We start from the raw sequence: 23905 nt of genomic DNA, 5'->3' as shown, positions 1-23905 counted from the left end.
AGGCCCAAGACAAGGAATCTTCCCTCCTCCATCATCCCAGCTCATTGAGTTTCCCAAGGGGATCACTGGGTGGGCCTCTGCCCTTGTGTGGTCCTGATGAGCTTCCTGGGGCTCCAGGTTTTACTGATTTATTAGTAAGGAAGCAGCTCCCTAGATGATGATGCACCCACTGCCTGGCCTGGCCTCCTAATATGTGTGCTCACAAGTGTGTGCACACACACGCACATACACATGCTCATCTCATATGCTTACATGCCCAGCCTCACACACACCCTCCTAACAAGAGTCTGTCCGGTTTCTCAGATTCCTCAGCTGTCCTGCCTGCTGATCCTCAGACAGGGAACCCTCTGGCTGTTGGGCATGAGGAGTTTGCTTCACCACTTTGGGTGAAATAAAATGGGCCTGGCACGTGGGCCTGGCACGTAGGCCTCAGTTTTCCAGGCCCTCCCCCTGGAGGACAGAAGCACCCGGGTCAATCCATTCCATCCTTTCTCTGCTCCAGGAGCTCCGGTGCCTTCTCTGGTGTCTTTTTCTGCGGGGCTCACCCAGAAGCCTTTCCCCAGTGATGGGGGTGTTGTCCTCTTTAACAAAGTGCTGGTGAACGACGGGGATGTTTACAACCCCAGCACCGGTGAGTGTTTGAAGGGAACTGGTACTGTGTCCTCCTCCTACCCCAATGCAGGTGGGACCCCTCCCACCATGGCTGGCTGGTTCCCAGCGTCCCGTGGGCTCAGGGAGGACGCCACCCTGGAGCAGATACCCGAGTGGGCCTGCACTCCTCTGCCCCACTCTGTGGGCTTTCACGTAGAACGTGTCCCAGCTCGAGGGCTGCAGGCTGCATGGGTGTGTAACATTTTCTAGTCGTGAGGTCAACACGCTAGTCTTCAGCATTCACCACTGGGGTTGCTATTCATTTTTTACAGCAGTTATGAGGGCTGTGCCGGCACAGCCCGCCATGCCCTGGCCACCTCTGATAGCCACCATTGCACCCCTCTCTCTCAGGCTCCGACAGTCATCCTGACAACCTGGGCCAGGACAAGCGGGAGGCTCCCTCAGGGTCTCCTAGTTTATGATGAACAGAGCCACAAGAGGGACTGCGCTCCCCAGAGGGCCTCATGCTCTGCAACAGAATCCCTTCAGCTGGGAGCTTGAGTCTTTCTGCAGCGCCTGGCATGTCCCCCTGCCCCGGGTTGTTGCTGGAGGTCCCAAGGATCATGGGTGTGGAGTTTACCTCCGAGTTCCTTGTGTCCCATCAGTGTCCACCTGGGCTGGGCTGCTCTGCCCGGACGGAGGGCAGCTCCACGGAAAGCAGGGTCCGGGGGTGCCTGGGCCCATCAGGACAGAGCTCCCAGGCAGGTGTGGGGAGGTCCCCACAGCCCGGGGTCTTTCCTGACGTCTCTCTCTGCCCTCAGCAGTCACTGTTCTGCTCACGCACTGTGAACAGGGCCTCCTGGAGGGGGGTGGGGCAGTGGATTTCAGGGAGGCCTTGCCACCCATAAGCCACTGGGAGGGAGGGGGACTTGGTTTCCTTCTTGGTAGTTTTTAGCCACCCCCAGCCTCACGTTTGCCCTGTCTAGTCACTGTCTGGCTAAATCCCATCTGTCCTTAGTCAGTGGCTCTTAACTGTTATGTTAGCAAGCCTAAGTTACCTGCAGAACTCAGAGAAATGAATTCTCAGTGCCCCGGGCTGATTAAGCTGGAGCTTGGCATCTAAGGTCAGGGCGAGAGGGAACGCTACTTACTTTCCACCGCCATGTAGCTTCCTCCTGGGCCCCACAGACCTCCAGGCCTCTGCTCAGAGTGGCAGTGGCCTTTGGGGTCAGTACATCAGGGAAGGGGAATCCATAAAGGCCTCAATGCTTGCCTCCTCAGAAGAAAGAATTTGACCAAGGGGCATGAGGCAGAGTGAGACTGAGGCAAGTTTTAGAGCAGGAAGGAAAGTACACTCGGAAGACGGCCAAGTGGGCGACTTGAGAGATTCAAGTGCGGTCTGACAGGTGACTTGGGGTCTTATACATTGGCATGCTTCCAGGGTTGCGTCCCTTTCCTGATTCTTCCCTTGGGGGGCCATCCGCATGCACAGGGGCCTACCAGTGCCTAAGAGGGGGGCGTGCGCAGTGTTTCCTGGAGTTGTGCATGTGCCCACGAGGTGTTCTTCCTGTACCAGTCAAGTGTTCCCAGGAGGTCACACACCAGTTAAACACCATTTGAAACATCATTTTTGCCTCTTAATGCACATGCATGAGCTTCATCGCCCAACTCTGGAGATCTTATCTGGAAGCAGCTGATCATCGGCTTCAGGTTTTGTCTGACTATTGGGCGACTGCCTTTCTGTGGTGCTGGCTGCAACCAATCATTAATTTAGAGAGACAGTTAACAACTGCAGGACCATCATCTGATGGTTGCCTGACATTCCTAGTTGGGGTAGGGGCTCTCCTGCCCTGCTCCCATCTGCCTGACTGTAACAAGGCCATGCTCCCCAGGTCACTCTGCACTGCCTTGGCCATAGGGATGGTTCATCTGCTTGGATAGGTCGGGTGGCGCTTGCAGGCAGGGATTGTGACCTATAGTCTCGCATTCCCAGAACTACCACTTGTCTTGCATGGAGCAGGTGCAGAAAGAAAATTCTGGGTGAACTGAGTGAGGCTTCACCACAGGCGACTCTGAACAAAGGTGAAGGCCACACTCAAAACGCCAGGGCTGGTGCTGGCCTCAGGGCCAGGTACCTTAGGAAGCATCTGGAAAGCCCTCAGTTACTTGCTGTTCAAAGTTGGGAAGGGGACTGGGTAGCCGGGCCTCTTCTGTTTTCCAGAGCAGATTGAAGGCTTGGGCTCCTGACAACCACCTTTTTTTTTTTTTTTTTTTTCTGACAGTCTTGTTCTGTCACCCAGGCTGGAGTGCAGTGGTGTCATCTCTGCTCACTGCAACCTCCGCCACATGGGTTTAAGGGATTCTCGTGCCTCAGCCTCCTGAGTAGTTGCGACTACAGGTGCACGCCACCATGCCCATCTAATTTTTTTTTGTATTTTTAGTAGAGATGGGGTTATCCGTGTTGGCCAGGCTGGTCTCAAACTCCTGACCTCAGGTGATCTGCCCACCTTGGCCTCCCAAAGTGCTGGGATTACAGGCGTAAGCCACCACGCATGGCCAGGACCACCCTTTTTAGCTCCTGGGCCCTCCGTTTTATGTCCACTCTTGGCTTGTTGTCAGCGGCAAGGTCCGGTGTCCACTGCGGAGCCCGTGAGTGATGGCCATTCCTGCTGGCATTTGGTGTTGGCACTGACTCTCCTAGCTGTGAGGCCACCTACAGCTGCTTCTGCTTAGCGAATTGTGACATGTACAGATCTTTCCACCTTCCTCACCTTTGGCCACCACTTCCTTTCCCACCCTGGGCCCAGAACATGTGGGTCATGGGCTGAGTATCAGTGCTCACTTCTGGCCATTGCCCAGCATGAGGAGAATGGGCCTCTTACACGAGGAGCCTGGCATGGCCCCTGGGGTTACAAGGTGCCATGTCTGCCTCTCCCTGGGTTGGTGGCAAGCTTCGTTTTTATTGGCCCTGCCTCACGGGTATTCTGCCCAGCAGCCAAGCTTTGAGGCTGACTTTAGCCTTTAGGTGCTTCCAATAAGGAATGCCTCCAAGAGGCATTCTTAGGCCCATGGCAAAAAGTGGTATGGGCTAAGGTGGCCTCTGCATCACTGGTAGGCTGTAGGGGATGAGCATAAAAAGAAGCTGAGGCAGGCAGCCAGCTACCATGGGAAGACAGAGATGGCTGGTCTCCCAGGCCCAGGTTAATCACTAGGGGGCCACTTACTACCATGGCAAGGGCTGTGACGACAGCAGGTGAGCACAGGGTTTGCCTTTCTCCCCGCAGGGGTCTTCACGGCTCCTTATGATGGGCGCTACCTGATCACGGCCACCCTCACCCCCGAGAGAGACGCCTACGTGGAAGCAGTGCTGTCGGTCTCCAACGCCAGCGTGGCCCAGCTGCATACCGCTGGGTACAGGAGAGAGTTCCTGGAATACCACCGCCCTCCAGGGGCTTTGCATACCTGCGGGGGCCCGGGGGCATTCCACCTCATCGTGCACCTGAAGGCGGGAGATGCAGTCAACGTCGTGGTGACTGGAGGCAAGCTGGCTCACACAGACTTTGACGAAATGTACTCCACATTTAGTGGGGTTTTCTTATATCCTTTCCTTTCCCACCTCTAAGGTGGCTGGGGAGATGTCAGGGGAAAGATAGATAGTTGTAAAAACTCTAAAGCTTTAATATATTCGGTTTGTATGTAATGGAAGCACGGGGCTAGAGTTTCCACATAGGCCCCAACATAAAGGCCTTCCCTCGCTGTTGAGGCCACCATGCCTTACTGCATCCAGCCAGGCTGCAAAGAGTGAGGCACACGGTGAACATGGCCACTGACTTTTCTGCCACCCTAACTGGACAACTGGAAGACTTGGAAAGGCCTCTACCTGTATCTACACTCTGAGGGCCCTGGACTGGGCCTGAGCTTGCCACAGAGGCTCCGTCTGACTGTGGGCTGGGAGGAGGGAGGCAGGGGAGAGCCGGTCACGGTGGCTGGTCTTTACTGCAGGGCAGCACTGTGGCCAGCTGTCTGTCTTTACACTGCATGCAGAAGTTTAAACACTGAAGTGCCGAAGTGGCCCGTGCCGCCGCACAGAGACCCCGACTTTAGTTTGGGCTGTTCCACGCTTGGCTCACCATTGCCGCCTGGGACTTAGCCTGCTCAGGCGGGCCTTGGCCCAGCTGCAAATAGGGATGCGTTAGAGACTGTTCCCAAAGCTTGCTGGGCTCCTTAAATGGCATGTACAATTTAAGTGCAAAGACAGGGAGTGTCAATAAAGATGTAAAGCCATTTCCAGTTACTTTTGTTAATTTAAGTGTGGTCCCTTACAGATCGGGAGTTGTTGCTAAAAAGCAAACTTAAGAAATTTTTTGTTTCAAAAAGGGCTACAGAAAGTAATCTTGAGTAAAATTAATCTCAGCTACAAAACTGTTACCCCTCCGCATCCAAGCTATACACTTGGGTTTTGTTTCTGGCTTGTGAAGACGGACCAGATGTGCATGGAGGTCAAGGCCCCATGTCATCTGCAGCTGGAGCGGCTCCTCTGGGGATGCTGCACTCAGATCCCACAGCAGCTGCCCAGGCTAACTTGATCCCTGCTGCTTCACTGCACCAATCTCCAGCAGACACAGCTCGCCGAGCTCTTGGGTTTCTAAGCAGCAGGAGGCTCAACCTAACGCTGGCCACACGCTGACAGCTGAGCCCATCTGAGAACACGGCATCTTCACACAGCGAGACGCCTCCACTGAGGGGAGGCCCGGGAGTATTAATGTGTCACCAGTGGCCACGGAGACCTCTCAGCACCCTGAGTTCAAGGTAGTCTCTGTGGATCAGGTTGGTAAAACCTACTGGTTAATCAAGTCCCACTGGGGAAAGGTTTGGACGGTAGAATCAAGAGCTGCAGTTTCCTTGGCCCAGAAGATGCTCTTATGCTGTAAAAAAAAATGCTTTAAGAATTGTTTGCAAATGAATTTACAGGGTGGCCACTGGACACTTCAGAGTTCCTATTTACTCCCCCCGCCACAGCTAGGAAGGTATCAGCAAGAACTAAAGGTTTGCCGTTTTATTATTTAAAATGTGGACCTCTTTGTCCAGGAGCGGGAGGGAGAATGGCATCCCACCCCATTACTACAGCTGGGGAACTGGCTAAAGAGAGCTGTCAGAGTATCCTTGGCTGTCCTAGGAATGACTCATGGAAAGCGCCCCAGTGCAGCAGTGTTTTCAGGAAAACCCAGCGGGCACGCGCCATCGCCCTCTCCTCTCCTCTCACGCTCCTTTTGAAAAGACCGCACTCGGCGCCCAAGGGGACGTGCTCAAGAGCTGCAGGGGCAGGGCCCAGGCAAAAGGTGGGTGATGACTACCTGCTGCTTTCCCTACTCCGTAGATGGGTCTGGAACATCAGGTAAAACCCAGTCCTCCTCTCAGTGCATCTCTACTCACCAACAATGGTGAATCTCAGCTCTGTGTATTCAAGACAGGCAAAACAGAATATGCCTCATTATGGCTGGAGCCTGCCTCTACTTTGAGATAAAGCTGGATGACAGGTGGATCCTGGCCCACTTAGGAGACATCTTTAGAAAGGGAAAGGCTGTCTTTTTGTACAGGTAGTAGAACAACAAGGTCAGCTGAGCTTAAGGCTGTGGGGTTCGAAGCAGCCCTTCAAGAAGTCATCACCCCTGAAGTAGTGCCTGCGAGTCAGAGGCATACCAAACCCTGAGACAGAATCAGGCACAAGTTCACAACTTTTTTTTTTGGGGAGGGGGGAGACAGTCCTACTCTGTCGCCCAGGCTGGAGTGCAGTAGCGCGATCTCAGCTCACTGCAACCTCCGCCTCCCAGGTTCAAGCAATTCTCCTACCTCAGCCTCCCGAGTAGCAGGGACTACAGGTGCATGCCGCCACGCCCGGTTAATTTTTTGTATTTTAGTAGAGACGGGGTTTCACCGTGTTGCCCAGGCTGGTCGCGAACTCCTGAGCTCAGCCAATCCGCCCACCTCGGCCTCCCAAAGTGCTGGGATTACAGGTATGAGCCACCACGCCCAGCCAAGTTCACAACTTCTGATATCAAGTTGTTGCTGAGAAAAGGTCAGGACACTTCTTAAGTAGAGAAGGACTGTGACATCCCCTCCAAACCTCCACGTAACACTAACAAATGGCCTCATTTACACGATTAAAAACAAAATGGTATCGTCAATAAATGCAAACCTTAAACTGCATTTGAAATTACTTCCTGGTTGGCATGTTAATCTAGCTTTCCCAGGTGACTAATTTTCTCACAATTTATGTATTTGCAGCTTGACAGGGAGTATTTGTGATTGGAGTCACTTCGTTCATGCCTGTAAGCTTGGAAACCCAGCTTTGCACATATCCAATCCACACCACAGCCCCTTTCTAAACATAAATGTGTATTTTCCTTATGCCATCCTATAAACGGGAAAGAAAACGGAAGGACACATGCCAACTCCAATGGGTGCGGGGCAAAACAGAGAGAAGCCACACGCAGGCACGTCCTCAGAGCTCAGGTATGCAAAGTTCACTGCTCCCCTGAAGCCCTCAAAGCTGCTCTGGGTAAAGACCATTTCCTTTGTAACCAATTTCCCTGAGCTCTTCTTTTGCATTCCCAAAGACCCATGGTTGCCATCACGTCATGGCAAGGAGGCACGGAATGCAAACATTTCCATCCTGAACACACGCTCCTGTGGAGGGCCTTTGGGATGCAGGGTTCAGCATATGCTGCATCTGGTTAAGGGCCCAGCAATCTGAGAGGACAAAACATCACCATGTAAGTAATATATGCGATGTGGTTTTGATCAAAGGTCACTCTGACTCTGTGATGAAAACATCAGGATTGATTGCTAAATCATACCCACCCTAAGGAAGGGTTTAAGGAAAGGTGGGGTGTCCAGGGGCTCTGGACAGGACTCCCAGGGAATTCAAGTGCTTAGGGAGAGGAGGTAAACACAGCCTCCTGGACAGCCGTGAGACCACAGCAGAAGTCACATGTGGATGGGTCATTTCCTGGCAGAAGGTACAAAGCAAGAGGTTAGTTCCTGGGGGTGTAGCTGCACTTCTGAAGCCAGGTTTTAAGAATAAGCAACAAAAAGGAGCTCCTGCTGTAGACAAATTTAAGTGTCAGCAAAGATCAAGATGCTAATTTATGGAAATTACCAATTTCTGGCAAGAATCTAGAAAGATGGTTTCAATGTCCCCTGAAGAAAAGAGCCAAATGCATTCAGTTTATGTTCGTTTATTGTTGTAACATTTTGTTTTGAACATCAAACACTGCACCAAAATATTAGCCATTCATCTTGCAACAATTGCTTTACTGTAACTAAGAGTACTGTACTGATGATGTTTACAATTAACTTTGGACAACTTAAAACTTATTAGTGACATTGCTGTCTAATAATCAAATACTTCATCATAGGCTGAACATAATTATTAAAAGAGCAAAGTTTCCCCTCCCTTTCTTACTTTCAAACAAAACCAAAAGAGTAGTTTTCATCTGGAAAGAGCACTTACTTCAGGGAAAGACTCAATTTTTAACCAGTTTTATTAAACCCTGGAAGCTCTACAACATGGGAAAACATCGAAATTCCCTGGAAGTCTGTTTTTGCCAACTTGTAAAAAGTGAAAGAGCTGACTTCCTTGTTTGTTCTTTAAAGGGTTGGCCTGCACCTGCAGTGCCAACTGTGGAAGGGCTGTGTGCAGGCCCCACAGTTGCAGGGGCTGTTCCGGGCCAGCGCTTCCCAGTCATCCACTCTCCTTTGTCCCTCGGTTGTTCTGTGACTTTGAGCAGCTTTCATTTTAGGACATCCCATTTTTAAGTTTTTTCTTTTTCCAGTTGAAAACTATGCACATGTTTTTAGACAGGGCAAAACACAACACAGTACCCAAAAACGGAGGCAGCCTGCATGCTCCAGGTCTACACGAGCACCTCACAGCCTGACAAGGGGCAGACAGCAACTCACACGGGACGAGCTTCAGCACACAGACAGCAAAGCAAATACGAGACTTAGACTGAACTGCAAAGAGGGAAAGGGCCATTTCACCAATGGAGTAACTGAGAGAATAATGACTTAGAGCCCAATCTGCCTGCCATCTCCCTGAGCCGTCACCCGTCACTGAAGATAGCGCGAGGGTGATGCTTCAACTCACCGTCCTAAGGGTTTGTGTACAAACACACTCGAGGGCATCTCTTTCACAGAAAGAACAAATGTCATTTGTACCAAATGGCAATGGATTTTCAGCACAAACTTAATACTTTCCTAACACTACAGCAATAGTAATCATCTACTTTCAGCAAGAGGGACTCCTTTAAACAAGGAAAAAGACTCACATTAATTAGCCTATGTACCCACTGGATCAATCTGCAGCAACAAAGTCTAGTGCTAGCAGACACAGGGACAGAGGGACCAGCTACCCTCAACACAGGGCCAGGAGAGCCGGGTCCTAGACTGAACCCTCTAAGAAGGCCCATGTGTCCAAAGAGAAGAGCTGTCAAGAAAAAGAAACTAGTCAAAAACTCTTTAAAGGACAACCTAAAAAGGATTAAAGATGTATATGAAGATTTTTCAGTACCATACATAGGCAAAGAAGTCCTACTATAAGCTCAGTTAAACACACAAAGCTCTCATTCTTCCTCTAAATAGAAGATAGTCAAGAGGACACACAGATGGCATCTATGAAATAAGGTGGCTGCATGGCTGCTGTACTAGAATTCACAAACTGGGTAGAACTTCATATAAACAGAACCCAGGATCCCTAACCTACTGTAGATAAATAAACTCATTAAACAATTAGTCCTTATGAACTATTTAAGCTGGGGGAAGCTTTGCATGGGAGAAGGCTCATGTGGTCCCTTCTCTGGGAACATGAGCCTTCCTAGGTTTTGCCACTGAGAACTGTGTTTAGGGGATTTCAACATTGTCTCTGCATCCGACAAGCACTAGGAAAATGGCTGAAATCAGTCAGGGACTTTCAACTCTCCAATCTGGAAAAATAACCACCCCTATTTCTCTATCTCTAGATCAGCATTATTTCAGGTGAAGCAAACTAAAACATGTAGAGGTTCCACTACAACGGCAGGGGCATGAAGAGTTGGCCATGAGACCACCCCGAGCACCAAGCCTATATCTGCAGATCCCTCTCTGCTCAGGAACCACCATGTCCTGTGTTCTCGCCAATGGAGACCAAGACCTGGGGTTGGTTCTGGGCTCCTGACGGTTCTCTTGATGTTAAGAGTGCAGCTCTGTCAACACTCAGCAAACCAAAAGCTCTGGAGCAGCTTATGGCACAGCTTTCCCTGGTGCCATCTCTTCAGACATGATGTGAGCTCATTACAACCGCATCAGTAAATGGAGCTACCATGTATATTCTAGTGAAAATACGTAGGCACCCGTGTCCCCATGGGGTCTCACAGGGCTAGGTTGGGGACACTGCTCGGGGGGCAGTCTGCTCCATAGGAGCTCCAAGACCCCTCTTTGACACTGCTTCCACGGGCCCGATTACAGGGTGTGATTCCAAAAGCCAAAGTCACACACTGCTGGCCAGTGCCTTTAAGCAAGCTTCACTGTGCTTCCCTGACAAATCTGAATCACAGAATTTTAGAAATCCTGTCCCAAGGCAAGATGCTTTCCAAAGGCCCGCACCAGGCAGCAAGCAGAGGGATCCAGCGCTCTTCCCAGGACCCCACTCAACCGCCTATCTGCATTTCTGAGGCCTCCCTAAAAGCAGAGTTGTTGGGGGCGGGGCGGGGTTTGGTCTGTTTTAAGACCCACCTTCCCACTTTTATTACAGACATCAAATATATACTTGTGAGACCTGTTCTTCTGGTGAGGTCTAAGAAATTAAGGGCTCGTGGAGTTGTCACAGATGAGAGGAGGATGCTCTGTGGGGATCTTTCCCCAAAGAGGGCCAGGTTTATGGGACTGGGCTCAGTGGCTCTGGTGCATGGGCCCTGCAGGGGCTGGGGTCCTGCCCAACTTGGCCCACTGGAGCAGCTGACCCCTTCAGTGTAGCAGGAAATGAGGCACCCAGAGGAGAAACGTGCACAGGCAGCTTCAGCCAGCATCACTGACTGGGCCCGCAGCAGTTCAGGGACCCTGACATCTGAAGACAGCCCTGGTTACAGAAGCCACCTCAACTGCCCAGTGGAAACTGGAACACTTCACTGTGTGCAGTGTTTTGGTCCACTCTTTTTTAGCTGCTTTTTTTCTTCCTTTAAAATGATGCAATGGAAGGAGGCCCCAGCTCACAGCAGGAAATATGTGTGCGACCCACGAAGGAGGGATCCCAGGCCTCCAGCCCCAGGCCCAGTTCCTCCCTTCTCCTTCCAGGAGCTGAGCTGCAGACCTGCCGAGCCTGAGCAGCCGGCCTGGGAAGGCAAAGGAGGATGGCGGGACCAGCTCCAGAAGCACCCGTCCCCGCTGGGGAAGGCTGGTATCTGAGGTCAGCAGAAGAGCCAGCTGCCTTCCCTTGCTGTGGGGAGGGGGACCAAGCCCTGCCCACCCACTGAGGTGCCGCCTCAAGACAGGACATCCAGGTCCACTTCAGGGATCGGGTCTCGCCAGTAGCAGAAGGAGCTGAACTCCGGGCAGGGAAAAGCGGAATTCTGCTCCTTACTGAGAAGGGGGAACACATGCTCCACGAGCTCACTCAGCCTGTGATACCTAAGAGAAAGGTTGGGGAAGAGGCACAGGCTATTACTTCAAGATCGGTCAAAGGCACAAGATAGGGGGCTGTGAAGCTGTCACTCAGATTGCTCAGGTGGGCAGGTTCAGAGGCAGGCCTCAGTCCCATCACAGGGCTCAAACTCCCTCTTACAAGTCTAGGATAACCAGAGACCCCCTCAAACAGATATTGTGAAAGAGAGATACCCACAGAGGAGATGTAGCTGATCCTTTGATCAGGGGGAAAAGGACAGGGTCTGTCTGTCCCCAACTGTACCCCTGGCTGCAGGGCGCTGGGCTGAGAGCTGAGAATGTACTTACGATGACTTGTTTCCTTTGGTTCTTTCTTGTATTAATTCACCCTTGGGGTTCACGGTGAATATCCTACAGTCTGGAACTCCAACTTGTGTGTAGGCATAGACATCCTGCAGAAGAAAATAGCAAGCGGGTGATTCCAGGGAGGAGAATTCAGGAGATACTTCTCAGGCTCCTTGTGAGCCAGAAGCACTGCACAGACAGACTCAACAGAAAACATGCGGAGGCGGCACAGTGCAGTTGCCACCGAAACTGAGCTTTAGACAAACCTAAACTACAGAGTGGTGCTTGGAGAGTCAGAAAACTTGGGCAGCCACCAAGGGGAAGCCAGGGGCCCTGGCACAGAAGAGGCCAGAGAGGCCACATCTTCTGCACACCTGAGGCCCAATGGCCCTGCAGAAGGGAGGCAGGTTGGGAAGTGCTAGCGAAGGGCCAGCACTGACCCTGGCTCTGGAGTGATCCAAGGACGCAGCTCAGAACTGCTTAGAAGAGGAGCCGGAGCTGCCTGAGGAAATGGAATGGCAGCCACAGAAACGATGGAAAAGCGTCCTTCGTATAAATTCTGGGGCAGATCTGCACCTACAGGACCTCCCCAGTTGCTATAGCTATTTGGAATAGATCAAGTGAAAACCGAACAAGCAGAACAGATGTCTCATTTTGCTTACAAAACTGCTTTGAGAATTGGGACGTGGCTACACCCCACGAAGTACATCCCTCTGAATTTCACCCACACACATCAGAACCCAGAGCCCAGGAGATACTCACATTTGGACGGTTTCCAAAGGCAGCATAGAAGGGCTGCTTAGACGGGGCAAACAGGTTCTTGATATCATTTAGACACTCAATTTTGAACTTCTCTGGTTTCTTTTCTATCACTTCTCTAAGAAAAAAATACAAATACAATCACCAATCTCAAAATGGTCGTTTTCCCCAGTGAGTGGTCCTAAAAAAATCTTAGTGCTCACAACCACCCAATTTCTTCAACCCTTTGTAACTGGAATCTTTCCTTCTCCTTCTTTGCCAGTCTGATAACTAAGAAAATTTGAGTGATGAAGTTTAGGGAAGGAGAAAACTTGACGGTTCCTAGAACCTGCCTTTCTTCACCAGGCCCGCCACATGGCAAGTGAGCAGTATGTGGTAGGACACCACCAGGGACCAAAGAACTGGGAGAGGCGTGGCGGCTCCAACATCTGACGTCTGTTCCCACATATCCCCCCACCTTGGGCCCAGCCCCACCCACATGCTGGGGCAGCGGGCTGCCTGCCGGAGAGGTACCTGTGGAAGGCGGAGAACAAGCTGCTGGGGGACAGCATCAGGGGGCCCCGGGGCAAGATTGTGCCCTTGTCATTGACCCAGTGCAGGTAGCCACGGGTCATGTCGGCCATGCCGATGGCACGGGCCGAGCAGTACAGAAACTTGTAGCCATTCCTGAAAGAAAACACACCCTGTTAGCCCACATGTTCTGGCTAAGAGAAAAAAAAACAAAAAAAAAACCCCACACTTTTCTTTCTTTCTTTCTTTCTTTTTTTTTTTGAGTCTCACTCTGTTACCCAGGCTGGAGTGCTATGGCGCCATCTCGGCTCACTGAAACCTCCACCTCCTGGATTCAAGCAATTCTCCTGCCTCAGCCTCCCAAGTAGCTAGGATTACAGGCATGCGACACCATGCCCGGCTTAATTTTTATATTTTTTAGTAGAGACAGGGTTTCACCATGTTGGCTAGGTTGGTCTTAAGCTCCTAACCTCAGGTGATCTGCCCACCTCAGCCTCCCAAAGTGCTGGGATTACAGGTGTGAGCCACCATGCCCAACCCACACTTTTCTTTTAAAAGATCCAAATAAACTTCCTCTCATTTACTGTGAAAACCAAATTCTCAAATTTAGCAGGAAACTGCTTAGGATTATAGAAGTTTCACCTTTCCATGGAAAACGTGGGAAAAAAATGGAGGTACAGGCAACTAAGGATTATGTTAAGTTCGTAAGTACTGATATAAAATGTTCAGCATCTAGTCCATGAAAGCCAGATTAGAGGACAGAAAAAACCTTGGACTATCTTTAAATTACCCACTGTAAAGAAAAAATATAGGTGACATTATTTATAAAGGCAATGTGCAAGATGCAAACCACTCCATCAGACAAGAAGCAAAATTATACCCAGGTAACTGACATATTCGTAATTTTCATATTATGGTATTCTCAACTAATGCTAAAGACACTGAGATTCTTCAGATCAATGTAATATATGTATTAGGAACCCACAAAGGCCATGGCACGGCTATCTTCCCCTCAAAGGGTGCCCCAAGAGAGAGCAGCCCCTGCAAGAACTATTTCCCTCATGCATGCGTGCACTATCTACTCAAAGAAATACAATTTTAAGGCTGGGCGCAATAGCTCATGCCTGTAATCCCAGCACTTTGGGAGGCCGAGGCGGGGAGATCACCTGAGGTTCGGAGTTCAAGACCAGCCTGACCAACATGATGAAACCCCATCTGTACTAAAAATACAAAACTAGCTGGGCGTGGTGGCATGTGCCGGTAATCCCAGCTACTCGGGAGACTGAGGCAGAAGAATCACTTGAACCCGGGAGGTGGAGACTGCAGTGAGCCAAGGTCGCGCCATTGCACTTCAGCCTGGGCGACGAGAGCAAAACTCCATTTCAAAAAAAAAAAAAAAAAAAAAAAATTTAAAATACCCAGAAAATAAACCAAAAATGAAAATCAGCTATCTTATTAAATTCTAGCTAAAAAAATAACTGTCATTCTAGTTATAGATATAGGTAGTGCCTGAAACACAGCACTGTGAGGATTAACTGAGATGACACAGGTTCGATGCCAATGCCAGGTGCACACGGCTCCCACATCATCAACGGGAAAGGAGTGAGGAAGAGTGGGAATGCTTCAGCATAAACACATGACTCATGTGGACTGAAGACTTACACCATTGTTCTATAGTTCTTAAAGCAAGCTTCCAGCTCACCAGAGCGAGTTAACATGTGGGGAGGGTACCTACTCATTGATGGAATGGTAGAGCTTTGCTATACCCTGGTGGGTCCAGTCTTTGCCCAGCTGTGGGAGAATCTGTCCCAAAGCATCCGACCTAAGAAGACGGTAGAAACAGGAAAAGCTATGAGGAATCAAACACATACAGCGTTTTCCTATTTGGTTGACTATCAGCTGCCAATAACTAATTGGTGATGGGACACTCTTGAAAGGGGATTTAATCACAGCTTCAAGCAACTGCAAGGCCATCCCATGCAAATGCACCCACTGAGGTGCTTCTGAAAGCGGAGTCTCACGAGCGCCAGATGTGTGTGTTTGGAGGTAACTGACTGCCACACATTCTCTTTTCCTCTGCCCCAATGTCAAGGGGCTTGTTTTCGTATCAGAATTGAAACCAAATAACTAAATCTTTCCAAAAGTGATTTTTGACATTTGTTATGTGCCCTCACCATCTCCTCCATGCAAAAAAATGACCCCATGTGGACTATACTGGGGACGCCTCAGGGCATATGGCTTATAAAATGCCTTGGCTGAGGGCTTCGATCCCCAGGTGAGGAACTCCCCACCACACACTGCCTGCCCCTCCCTGAGCACGGGGCTGTTCCTTGCCACCCACCTGAAGGATTGAGCTTACTTGGTTATTGTCCCATCAATATCAGAAATGATGATCTTGTCATTCCAGTTCCACAGGTAAATGGTCCCTGCACAGCGACAGGTGCCTTGATACTGGGTTGTAATACTAAACACAACATCATTTGGGCCATCGTGGAGCTTCAGTTTTGCCTTTTTAAAAAGCGTAAGAATAAAGAAAATCAGCTGAAAACATAGTTTGAAATGATTTAAAAATTTACAGAACAACAACTGGTGTCTCGGAATCCCAACAAGAGGCAGGATGGTTTCCAGGGTCTTAGACACAGCCCACCCTGTGCCCAGTGCAGCTAACAATGCTGAGGGAGCCACTGCCTGAACAGTATTTTGGGGTTCCAGGGACTTCTCTGAACACCCACAAAGCAAAAGGTCTACTACTCTTATTCCACAACTGAGAATTACTGCTTTAGCCACAGCCTGCTCTGGTCCCAGCAAGACCTTTTCATACCGAAAATGGGTCAAAGTCAGGGTGTGAAATAAGAAGAGAAATTGTGTCTAAAATGTCATTTCTCTATTGCTGTGGCTCCTAAGAGACAGTACCTGGCTGAGCGCTGGGTTAGCTGTGTACGACTGACTCTCAAGAGATGGAGGAAGGAGGTCTGGGGTGGGTGGCAGGACCCAAGCCACAGGTTCCCCAGGTGGGCCTGATAGCTCTTGGGGGCGGCGGTCGTGGTTCCACTGTGGATAGGCATTGACACGACCATGCCGTGTGGCGTGTATGCAGCTGGGGACGTGTGGACAGAAGAGGATGTGCATCAAATTAAGCCATTACTAAAATAAGTCCTACTGGACAACACGGATCATGCAAGACTCACGATCTGGTCTGAGGAAAGGCGGAGAGACTTCTTATATGAAGTTGTGCTGCCGTGGCTCAGGGGCTCTGTAGGGATGGGGTCCACTGTGATGGATTCTTCGAGCTCCTGTGACCCCTCATCACTCGAGGAGTCATTCTCGGCCGGCCTGTTCAACATTAGCCCAGTTACGGAAGAGGCAGCAGGGCATTTTATTGATGAGAGCTTTTCATTTAGGATCAAGAAAATAAAGATATCCTAAATCCTTTCTAAGAATGGGTACAATTATCCCTTCTGCCATTCTCCCATATCCACAGCTCTGTACGCCTGAAATATTCATATTGTTAACTGATAAGGCCACTTTCATAACTGGCAAGCACTTACTTTCTGACTATGACCTGCTATTTTCTGCTATGCCCAGTGAATGCTAGAAGGTCTACTGACTCTTGTTGAAGAGGGTATGTATGTTTCACAAGGCACAAATTAAAGAAAACACAATCGCTTACAATGATTTAACAAACTCCGGCTGGGTGCGGTGCCTCACACCTGTAATCCCAACACTTTGGGAGGCCGAGTTAGGAGGACACCTTGAGCCCAGGAGTTTGAGACCAGCCTGGGCAACATAGGGAGACCCAGTTTCTACGAAACATTTAAAAATTAGCCAGGGGTAGTGACACTTGTCTGTGGTCCTAACTACTTGGGAGGCTGAGGCAGGTGGACTGCTTGAGCCCAGGAGTTTGAGACCAGCCTGGGCAACACAGCAAGACCCTGTCTCTACAAAATACAAATTTAAAAATTAGCCAGGCATGGTGTCCCATGCCTGTAGTCCCAGCTACTTAGGAGGCCGAGGCAGGATTGCATGAGCCGAGGAGCTATGATTATGCCATTGCACCCCAGCCTGAGTGACACAGTGAGACTCTAGAAAAAAACAAAAACTAGTAAGAAAAATTTTAGACACCCCTTAAAAGATATAGGATGGGGGGTGGTAAGGGGCAAGAAAATAAACCCTCAGCCTTAGACACTAAATGAGACAGCCAAGGGCTGGGAGAAGCAAGCATGCACTGGCCTGGGGGAGGTGGACAGGCAGAAGCAGGAACACGGCGTATCGCGAGCAACTCCTCTCGGGGCTGCTCACCCTAACTGTCCAAAGAATGCTGTTTCTTCCAGGAAATGAAACCCACCCAAGCCAACCTTGAGATTATTTTTTATGTCTCCCTTTGGCTCCGGATGGGATGCAGAGGGAGCAGAGGCACCAGGGACAACACGGCTAAAACATTCCTCATAACCCCTTCCCATACACTGATGCCACGGCTCCACAAGGAGGTAGGGTATTTATTTTTCTAAGCTGGTGATGTTTTTTACAAAAGCAGTTGTCATCTGCTGAGTGGCGCAAATATATCACAGCATGTAATATCTGTAGAAGATATTCCCAAGAACTAAACAAGCTGCCAAAATCAACTTAGAAGTAATGGCCCTGCTAGAGAGCCTGAGTGCTATGAGCTGGGCAGAGGACAGGGCACCCACCTGGCACTGGCCGGCTCCTTGGAGCTGGATGGCAGGTCACTGGCTGGCGGTGCCTCAGATTTTCCCTCCTTGGATTCTGGCAGCTGTAACAGCAAGATGATAATGGCAACATGCAATTTTTTCCCTACAGATAAGCCAAGTTCATCAGCAGCCCTCTCTAGGAAAGAACACAACTGCTTTCTGAACCCACAACTTAAAAATGCTCAAAAACCAGACTTTCTCTATTCTGAGCCAAAGAATTAGAAAACGAAGACAGAAGTCATGTGCTTCTACGCAAATCACTGTCCCTACAGACCCAGAAGTAAAACATTTTAAGAGCACCATTTCAAGTCACAAAACATAATACAAGCGACCCAAACTTGTTAGGTCCCCAGCTTCCTTCTCCTCCTGGGAGTAACTCACCACGTGCAGAAGGGACTGAAAGGCAGCCCCCTTGCTGACGTGGACATGAACTTGGTTCAGGCAAGACTTCCCTTCTGACATTTGAAAAACAGGTGAGAACTCCCTGAACCCTCCTTTTCAGAAGGTGTTGGGGAAAAAAAGACTTGCTCTGCTGCTTGTTTAGTATGGTTCTCTGGATGAATTTCTATGGAGAGCTGGTGGAAAAGATTCTGGTTATTTGCATCTGGAACTATGCAGGCAGACGATAACCTTCTGCTCCTATCTGATAGGTAATACAGTGAAGCAGAAAGAGCACAGGCTCTGGAGTCAGACTCAAGGTCTTGCCCCAGCTCCATCTCTCACCAGTTACGTGACTTCGTGAAGCACCCAAGTTTCCTTACCTGTGAAATGGCAACTCGAACATCTCTAGTGCTGAGCTACAGTAAAGGACCACTTGGGACAACACCTGCACGTCCTAAGTGCTCAAAAATGGAAACTGCTATATGGTAAAATAGCCCTATACAGTCCAAATTCCTGTGCCTGACAAAAAGGTTTTTTGAATAAATGAAAGATTCATTTCTTTCAGCCCACGGAAACAATGACCTCTAGGTCTGTTACCTGTTTGGTCATGCTTTCTCTCTTTCGCCAAAACCACCAGCGACCAGATTTCTTTGGCATCTTGTCTTTCACCCAGGACTCAACTGTGGCCTGAAAACAACCAACCTGGGTTAGTCTGGGCAATCTACTGGCCACACAGCACCTACCTTCTATGCTAGCCTGAAGGACGGGGCCTTCCTATGGAATGTGAGCACGTGAGCGATGCTCTCTTCACACCTCCCAGATTCCTCTAGCGTTTTTAACACCTCTGAGAGACAGACCCCGTCCTGCTTTCATGGCAGCACAGCTTTGTGACAGCTCTGTGGCATGAGACCAGGCGGTCTGCTATGTAGGACCTTAGGGGCTGACAGGTGGGCAAATCTCATTTATCTATCTTTGGAAAATGTGGTTCTCATGAGTTAAGAGGACCAACTAGGCTGATGATGTCTTCTTGGTGGACAGATTAAAAACCAATTGTGAGTTTGTATATAACAGGTATGTTAGCCACCATCTGCCCTAACCACACTGATGTCAAGCTTCTCTTGGCTACATCACCTTCTTCTTGCTGCTTCTTCCCATATTAATGGGAGAAAAAGTTTTTTTCATTCATTCCACATTTAACTTATGATTAGTAAAATCTCTCAACTTTTACAGACCATCAGAAACTAGTATTTATATCTAATAAAAATGAAATAAAGAAGTGGCAGCCCTGCTAATTTCCTAGAGTTTGGGCATGAGATATTTTTAGTGGGTACATATGACTTTGATCTTTTATATTAAATATTAAGCTCAAGTAAAACTTTGAATAGTACCCAGTTCAGAAATATGCACATATGGATTTGTGTTAAGTACTAGACACTGCGGATGCTTTCGGAAAGGCAGCAGATGGTGGATCGCCTCACCTTAGGCAAGCTCTTCTGGAATACTTGCAAGCTAAGGATCATGGGAGCTGCCAAAGCCCAGTTATAGTAACTGTGAGAAACAAAAATTGTGCAAAACCATTACACAGTGAAAGTGAGCAAGAGAGAAGGGGAGGGAATCAGGAAGGGAGAGAGGAGAGAAGTAACATATAAAATTGCTTATTCTTTTCAATAAAGATGATCAGCTAAATTTTTTGCCACATGAATAACCTTCGCTTCAAGCACAACTTCTCTGAACAGAGAAGCCGTAAAATCTATCAAACAGAGTAACATTTCAATGCTTCTTTTAAAAATAAAATTGAAGCTTTACTTTCACTTCAAAGTCATTGCCCATTGGCTAATTTATATGAGATGACAAGTTTTATAAGAAGGAAAACTTTTATAAGTAACAGTTAACAATGGTGCTTGTAAAAAAACTGCAAGAGTATTTAACAATTATAAAAGCAGGAGTATTTACCGATTATATATCCTTATTACAAGGTTAGGATTGTCTATAAGTCCAGGGTTTTCTGCAAATTCGTGATAAGTAATGATATGCTCCATGAATTTTTCTGCAATGTAAAATAATAATCAATTTGGTTAGAGATTACATAAATCCCTATATGAGATTATAATACTCTCTGCATTGCAGAAATTGAAGGCTAAAATCATCTGTCTAAAAAAACTAATTTTTGAATATTCATCAAAAGCAAAATGTCAGACGCTTTTTATCCCCAGGACAAGAAAGAACACTTCTTTTCTATTCTCCTTTTCCACTGTCTCCCAGTGAAAACAAACAAACTAGTAAAAAGGGACATGACAGAGACTTTCAAAAAAAATACATACAGATGTGGCTAGAGAGGGACGGAAGACAGACACAGAAAGACAGACACACACACACACACACACACACACACACACACGAAAACTGTAAGTTCTATTCTCAGAGGAAGAAACTTTACTGACAGGCAACAGCGTAACTGGGGAATATTCATAGGGGTCTTACAGCTTTAGCAAGCTACATTATATCAAAACATATCTTAAAATTGTTTGGGCCAGGCACAGTGGCTCACACCTGTAATTCCAACACTCTGGGAGGCCGATGTAGGCCGATGTGGGCCGATCACTTGAGGTCAGGAGTTAGGGACTAGCCTGGCCAATACAGTGAAACCCCATCTCTACTAAAAATACAAAAATTAGCCGGGTGTGGTGGTGCCAACCTGTAATTCCAGCTACTTGGGAGGCTGAGGCAGGCATGACAATCGCTTGAACCCAGGAGATGGAGGTTGCAGTGAGCTGAGATGGTGCCACTGCATTCCAGCCTGGGTGACAGAGCAAGGCTCTGTCTTAAATAATAAAAACAACAACAAAATACATATGTTACAATTGCTTGGAGAATTAAAAAAACAAACAAAGCAAAACAAAAAAACCTAGAATTTGGCTCAAGGTCTGTGAAATAAATCCCAAGTTCTTGCAGAGTGAATGAGGGCTTCCCATGAATTTTTGTACCCTGTTCCTAAACCTGTATTCTCCTAGATCTAGGCTAACAGAGAAACTGCTCACTTGGATTGTTTCTCCAGGTAATGTGTGTATTACTTACATTTACTTGTCATTTCTGCCTCTTCCAATAAACTCTACTAGACTAAGTCACCAATATTTAAAACAGAGGTGTAACTTTTATATTTTACCTACATTTTGTATTTCGCATTCCCTCCCATATAATTTTTTAAACTGAACATTTAAGAGGATAACAAAAAGAATGTGACCTATTTAACTTAGTCCCTAGAATGAACCATTGGCCATAACACACTTTAAATTTCTTGCAAAATATAAAGCAAACAAACAATGAAGAGACAGGGAAGAGGCATAATGAGCTTCCTGTGACCCTGGAAAGGAAAGACTTCAGGAACACATGGTCCTGAGCCTCTGGCCATGCAGTCTGCCACATCACGCCTTCAGTTCCTCTAAGGGAGAGGGAAGACAAAAGATGACACTAGTCACGGAAAGAAAATTTTCCCTTAGAAGAAAATCATACAGGGGCCACAGGCCAAACTGAGAAATACTAAGAGTTCAGTTTTAAAAGGAAGGTTAAAAAACAATGCTGATGAATTGAGGACGGATGCACACGGCACTCAGCCCAGCCTATAGGCATCCTGACATCTCTGCTAAACTCCCTCCCGATTCCTGAGCAAGCTTTACTCTCGTGGGCCAACCCTCCAGCCTTATACAGAAAGTAATCCTCCTAATTTTTGCCAGAAAGACCATTTACTCAGTGGACAATCAATTTTCTACAACTTCAGGGCCCTATATTCATGTCTAAGGCCCAGTGCTTTCCAGAAGGGCAGCTGGGCCCCAGTTCCACAAATGTTTCTGTAACTTTACAGATGAGAAAACTGGTGCAGTGTGATGATTGCACCCTGGCGGCTCAGAAAACAGGGCGGCCTGATAACTCCCAACCTCTTAATTTGAAATTAGAGCCTTTAAGGGCACACTACCTCAAAGCCACCCCATAAAGAGGTGTCAATTAAGACCTTAAATGAGGGTATAAGGGTCTGACATTACAGAATATACCTGTTACCTGCACAAGATCCCTAAAGAATGTAAATATCCTGAAACGGCTACATGGTAAGTTTGAACCAAGTGATGACCAGATTGCTCTCTGAAATGAAGACGGGGCACAAACACCCAACGTACCTTTTGAAATTTCTCCATTTTCACTGAGGCCCCCGCAAAGGGAGAGGGTAACGTCAGGCAAGTCCATGGCAGAATCTGAGAGGCACTCAGTGCCGCTATCTGCAGCTGCGCTTCCCACGGACTGTGGGGACTGGGAGCCAGAGAGTGTGTCAGACTCGGGCCACTGCCTGGAGCCGGGCTCCGATTCACTGTGGACAGGGGATGGGGGAAAAAGATGTGCTTTATTACAACTCCTTGAATTCCCAGTTTACTGCATGGTTCTCTGGGGGCTCAAACCAAATAACACATCCCCTAAAAAGAACAGATGGACCTACAATCAGGCATAACTTTTCTTAGATAGGGTTTAGAATCATATCATAAATGACATGAAAGATAACCTAATATAGTACCAGTGAGAAATTAACTGTGAATATAGTAAATACGTCACAAAGTCACCACGGTCATTCACAATAATGCAAACATTTCAACTGTGGCCTTTCTGATTTTTAATTAAAGGAGTAAAATAGTTACAAGTATTTATTTACATTTCCATGATGAAAATGACAGGGTAATTAAGAAAATCTGCTGTTTGGAAACCTTTGATCCTAACGTCCTAGAAAAAGCTGTGGCACTTTATACATCCTGTAGAAAATTACTGTAGTCCAAGGCTATATTCTTTAAAACCAAATCTTTTCTAAGTTCGCCTATTACCTCACAAAGAAGGAAGGAGAAATTAAACGAGCAAATTCTCTAGAGGCAAGACCCACCTAGAAAAAGAAATGTATTCAGAAATAAACTGGATGTAACTGTTATTCCAGGAGCTAAAGATGAGGTTACTGAATATTTTCATCTTTCAAGATAAGGCACAGAAGCCAGGTTTCAGAAGGTGATCAAGGGAAACCTTATGCAATGAAGTGTAAATTTGAGAAAGAATAATCATGAATGGCACAGCACCTTAAGTCTCACAGTCACCCATGCTTACTACTCTATACCCTTTGAATAGGTATTTAATGTCACATTTGAGATATTGAGAATTTTCAAATTCACTTATTTTATTCAAAAAGCCAGTATTTTTTATGTGAATTAAAAAAACAGTGACCCAGAGGTTTACTGGCTCTTTCAAACAAATCTCATCTTTGAGCAGTAGGTGGCAGCAGACTACAGATATGTTTTAACTAGGTAACAGTTTCAAAACCTGTTTCCCATTTGAATCAACAAAAACATTCAGGTTTTTGGATATTTTTTCCTCTTAATAGCAATGCACACTCATACCCACAAAATTGAGATTAACTGGACTGACAGAATGTTCTCACTGGAAACACAAAGTCAGCAGAACTGTTGTTATACTGGGAGTGAGGGGCAAGGCCAACCCTTCTGTGTTCACCACACCTGTCTCCTCTTTCTCCGGGGCACACGGCGAGGCCCCCTTGCAGTCAGGTGTGGTCACGTGAGCACATGACTGAGCCGTGAATATGGACGGAAGGCATACATGGTGCCCCTCCCCAGGGGCCCTCTCCTATGCGATGCTCATTCCTTTCTCTGCTGCCAGTAAACTCTGGACTCTGAGACCCTATAGGGATGGGAGAGCCTCAAGGTGAAAGGAGCCTGTGTTCCTGAATCCCTGTGGGCAAGGCCTCCCCCTAAACACCAACACAGAGCATTCTCACAGGGGCAAGAAACAAAATTCCATCGTGGTAGGCCAACAAGATCAGGAGTTCCACCTCTACAGCAGCTAGTGTTACCCCAACCAGTAACAACATCTACACACATGGGGATGCCATCTGACTCAGGATGCCACCAAATACAAAAGTGTGTGATTTATATTAA

At 47.9% G+C, this 23905-nt stretch overlaps 2 protein-coding genes across 14 annotated transcripts in view; one reads left to right on the top strand and one right to left on the bottom strand.

Annotated features, from left to right (window-relative positions):
* EMILIN2 (elastin microfibril interfacer 2) overlaps window positions 1–4876 on the top strand; it is a 65801-nt gene extending 60925 nt beyond the window's left edge. For 4 of the 6 annotated variants that reach the window (XM_016933397.4, XM_054672015.2, XM_063795533.1 and 1 more), the window contains 2 exons: window positions 503–631; window positions 3876–4876. In XM_016933397.4, coding sequence (XP_016788886.4) covers window positions 503–631; window positions 3876–4213 — 467 coding nt within the window. In that variant the 3' untranslated portion in view covers window positions 4214–4876. Of the gene's footprint in view, window positions 1–303; window positions 632–3875 lie in introns of those variants that run through there. The other 2 variants (XM_063795534.1, XM_054672017.2) reach the window with 2 other exon arrangements.
* Window positions 908–23905, bottom strand: part of LPIN2 (lipin 2) — a 103227-nt gene continuing 80229 nt past the window's right edge. For 6 of the 8 annotated variants that reach the window (XM_016933402.4, XM_016933401.4, XM_063795535.1 and 3 more), the window contains 12 exons: window positions 22100–22287; window positions 19884–19977; window positions 19409–19478; window positions 18528–18617; window positions 17529–17611; window positions 16029–16173; window positions 15200–15348; window positions 14576–14662; window positions 12844–12996; window positions 12334–12448; window positions 11575–11678; window positions 7814–11253 (listed from right to left, as the gene is read on the bottom strand). In XM_016933402.4, coding sequence (XP_016788891.1) covers window positions 11109–11253; window positions 11575–11678; window positions 12334–12448; window positions 12844–12996; window positions 14576–14662; window positions 15200–15348; window positions 16029–16173; window positions 17529–17611; window positions 18528–18617; window positions 19409–19478; window positions 19884–19977; window positions 22100–22287 — 1423 coding nt within the window. In that variant the 3' untranslated portion in view covers window positions 7814–11108. Of the gene's footprint in view, window positions 6658–7813; window positions 11254–11574; window positions 11679–12333; window positions 12449–12843; window positions 12997–14575; window positions 14663–15199; window positions 15349–16028; window positions 16174–17528; window positions 17612–18527; window positions 18618–19408; window positions 19479–19883; window positions 19978–22099; window positions 22288–23905 lie in introns of those variants that run through there. The other 2 variants (XR_008540709.2, XM_016933400.4) reach the window with 2 other exon arrangements.

This window comes from Pan troglodytes, chromosome 17, assembly GCF_028858775.2.
Source record: "Pan troglodytes isolate AG18354 chromosome 17, NHGRI_mPanTro3-v2.0_pri, whole genome shotgun sequence".
NCBI lineage: Eukaryota > Metazoa > Chordata > Mammalia > Primates > Hominidae > Pan > Pan troglodytes.
Note: the sequence above shows the minus strand (reverse complement) of the source record. Positions and strands in the feature narration are given on the sequence as shown.